Source organism: Echinops telfairi, unplaced genomic scaffold (genome assembly GCF_000313985.2).
Source record: "Echinops telfairi isolate 266 unplaced genomic scaffold, ASM31398v2 ScPeMD7_7412;HRSCAF=8450, whole genome shotgun sequence".
Taxonomy (NCBI): domain Eukaryota; kingdom Metazoa; phylum Chordata; class Mammalia; order Afrosoricida; family Tenrecidae; genus Echinops; species Echinops telfairi.
Window position 1 is genome coordinate 3,627,149 of NW_022111312.1, and position 2,973 is coordinate 3,630,121.

At 58.5% G+C, this 2,973-nt stretch overlaps 1 protein-coding gene across 1 annotated transcript in view; it reads right to left on the reverse strand.

Moving 5' to 3' along the window:
• DDX54 (DEAD-box helicase 54) overlaps window positions 1-2,973 on the reverse strand; it is an 11,123-nt gene that overhangs the window by 6,264 nt on the left and 1,886 nt on the right. The window contains exons 3-8 of the mRNA XM_045296699.1: window positions 1,982-2,123; window positions 1,764-1,859; window positions 1,005-1,126; window positions 851-912; window positions 595-761; window positions 430-433 (exon numbers count right to left, since the gene is read on the reverse strand). Coding sequence (XP_045152634.1) covers window positions 430-433; window positions 595-761; window positions 851-912; window positions 1,005-1,126; window positions 1,764-1,859; window positions 1,982-2,123 — 593 coding nt within the window. The remainder of the gene's footprint in view (window positions 1-429; window positions 434-594; window positions 762-850; window positions 913-1,004; window positions 1,127-1,763; window positions 1,860-1,981; window positions 2,124-2,973) is intronic.

The following is a 2,973-nucleotide window of genomic DNA, read 5'->3' on the forward strand; positions in this document are numbered from 1 at the left end:
GGGGTGACCGCAGTCCACAGGAACCCCACATGAGGCAGCAGGGCCCCGTGCTCCGTGGGCCTTCCTGTGGTTGGTTTTACATAATCACTCGGCAGACTTTTCTTCCAGGTAGAACCCAAGCCACGCCCACTGCCACCCAGTCCACCCTGACCACAGCTGCCCCAGACCATAGGGACGCCCACTGCCACGGCTTTCATCCAGGAAGCGGCTGGCGGGCTTGAACCACCAACCCCTTGGTCTTCAGCCCAACACTGTAGTCGTTGTGCCACCAGCCCTGGGCATGCGTGTGTGGGGATTTACGGAGCTACACAGGGTTGCGCCGCTGTGAAGAAGCCTGGAGTGTTGTGAGCATTACCAAAACGTGCCTCAGAGACAGGAAAGGCACACGGGTTGTTGGGATACGGGCTGCCCGATGGCCTTGCTCAATACAGGGCTGACACAAACCTTCGGGATGTTTAAAAAGTGGGAAAAAACGCAAACTAAACCACACAGCTCCTGAGAAGCACCGCAGAGCCCAGGACCGTTTCCAGTCTGGTGCTGCCCCCCGGTGGTGGCACACGGAACTGCAGCCCCTATCCAGTGACGCGAGCAGACTCGAGGGCCGCAGGTGGCACGGGCCCCCTGCTCACCTCGGTGAGGTACTCGGCGTGGTGCTTCGTGGCCACGAACACCACGGTCTGGTCCTGGGGTCGCACCACGTTGCGCAGCAGGTGGAGCAGCACGGCGGGCTTGGTGTCCTCGCGCACGTGGAGAAAGGTGGTCTGGGGGGAAAGGGCGCAGGCAGGTTGGCCTGTGAGACCTGGCTGCGGCCCGGTGGGGAGGGGGAGGATGGGGGCTGGGGGACCCTCACCTTGAGCTGCTCGTTTAGTTTGGCGTCCACGTCCAGGCGGATGAGCGAGGGCTCCGTGAGGCCTGTAGGAGAAGGCTCCGCTCAGAGAGGGCGGCAGAGGGACAAGCATCCTGCCCAGCACGCACACACGCAAGCACGTCCCCTGCTCACTAACCGGCCCGGGCAAACTCCACCAGCAGTTTGGGCAGCGTGGCTGAGAACAGCACGGTCTGCTGGCCCCCGGGGAGGCGGCTGATGATCTCCTGCAGCTGCTCAGCAAAGCCCATCTCGAAGAGTCTGGGGGGAGGGGGGAGGGAGGGTCAGGGGAGGGGGTGCCACTGTTGCACCCAGTAGGGCCACGCCCATCTATCGCCGCTCCGAGTTCTGGACGAGTGGATTCACCCTGCGTCCCCACCCAGGCCTCCTCCTGAGCAAAAGGAACCCAGAAATCTTGGGTCCGCTGGCTTGGTTCTCTCCCACAAGTCTGCACTCCAATAAACGCTCACGGTCCTCACAGTCCTCGTGCTCCACACTCATGAATCGTCCACCCTTCACAGTGGCCCGGTGAGGGACGGGTAACTGCACACCCGTCTTCTACAGCTACAACAACGAGCGCTCAGGGACCTCCAGAGACCAGCCCAGGTTCACAGAATCGGGAAGGAGTAGCTGGCTCTATACACGTGCACTTAGGTTTGTCCTGATTTGTTTTAAAATCACTTAACAAAAAGCCCAAGCATTTATGGTTTAATTCTTTTGGATACTCCTAAGAATAATGCATATGCATGCATCCAGGGGAGCCCTTGAGACCAGTGTGGGGAGAGGCTGCAGCTTCCGCAGGGGTCTTCTCTGCGTCCCCCTGGCTGGCCCGCTCCCCTCTGCTTTCCCAACCTCAGAACACACCGAAGCCAGGGCCCAGGAGTGTCTGCAGCCCTACCTGTCGGCCTCATCAAACACCACATACTCCACGCTCTGAAGCTTCAGGTTCATCTCGACAGCCACGTGCATCAGCCTCCCAGGGGTCGCGATGATTCTGGAAGGGGATACGCAGACCAACTGAAACCCTGGGTCAGGGCCACCACCCTCCTCCTCCTCTGGCCACCTGGCCCTTGGCCACCCCCACCCTCACACATCACCCTCAGTTCGCAAACTCACATGTCAGGATTTTCGTGCAGGGCGGCAAACTGATCTTCCATTCTAGGGAGGAGAGGAGGTGTCAGCTTCACTGCGTGGTGATCTTTAGGCTCTTTTTCTAAACAATGCCACAGCCACCCCCCCCATCCCACGAAGGGAGACCCTAAGCTTCAGGTAACGGACAGGCTGAGATATAAGGCAAAGGCATTGCCTCGGCAAATTGAGCCATACAAAATAACTGGTTACAAAAGAGTTCATCAAAGACTTGGGCTCAGCCGTAAAAACCACCATTCCCACTCGACTGGAGCCACAGCACCACCTAGCAACAAACCCTGGAACTGCTGGCTCCGGCGAGAACCCAGCGTCCCCGCAGCTCTAGGCACCACAACAGAAACACAAGCCCACTGCCATGAAGTCAGTTCTGACTCCCAGAGACCCTATACGGGGCCTTTCAAGGTTGTGTTTACAGGAGCAGACAGCCTCATTTGCCTCCTTCCTTGCGGCTGGTGGGATCAAACGACTGACTTTCCAGTTAGCAGCCTGATGCTTTCGGGACAGCACTGTGCATGGGGGCTCCTTTCGTGTCCCCAGGTGCCTGTGTTTAACTCTGACCACACCCTCACAACATCAGTGCTCCTCCCAAACGCCCCCAGGAAACAATCCCACAGCAGCCGGAAACTGGAGCCAGGAGATGCAAGGAGACTGGCTTCTGAGCCCGGTCCGACCACTGCATCACTGCGTGGCCCTGGGCCCCGTGTGCTGGGCACATCGGTGAGGCAGACTCACGCAAATCTGAGTCCAACCAAGCACTGCCTCCACAACCAGGCATATTAAAACAGCCACACCCAGGGCTGGACTTAGGACCTTGAGGGGCACAAAGACGTCTACGAAGCCCTCAAACAACCGGATCGCCCCCCAAAGTTTTCCTCAAACCCAACACTGGTATAGCTTCACTGATTAAAAATGTCTGCCTTGAGCATCCTGCTCTTTAAGAACTATCCCGATGGGGTCCA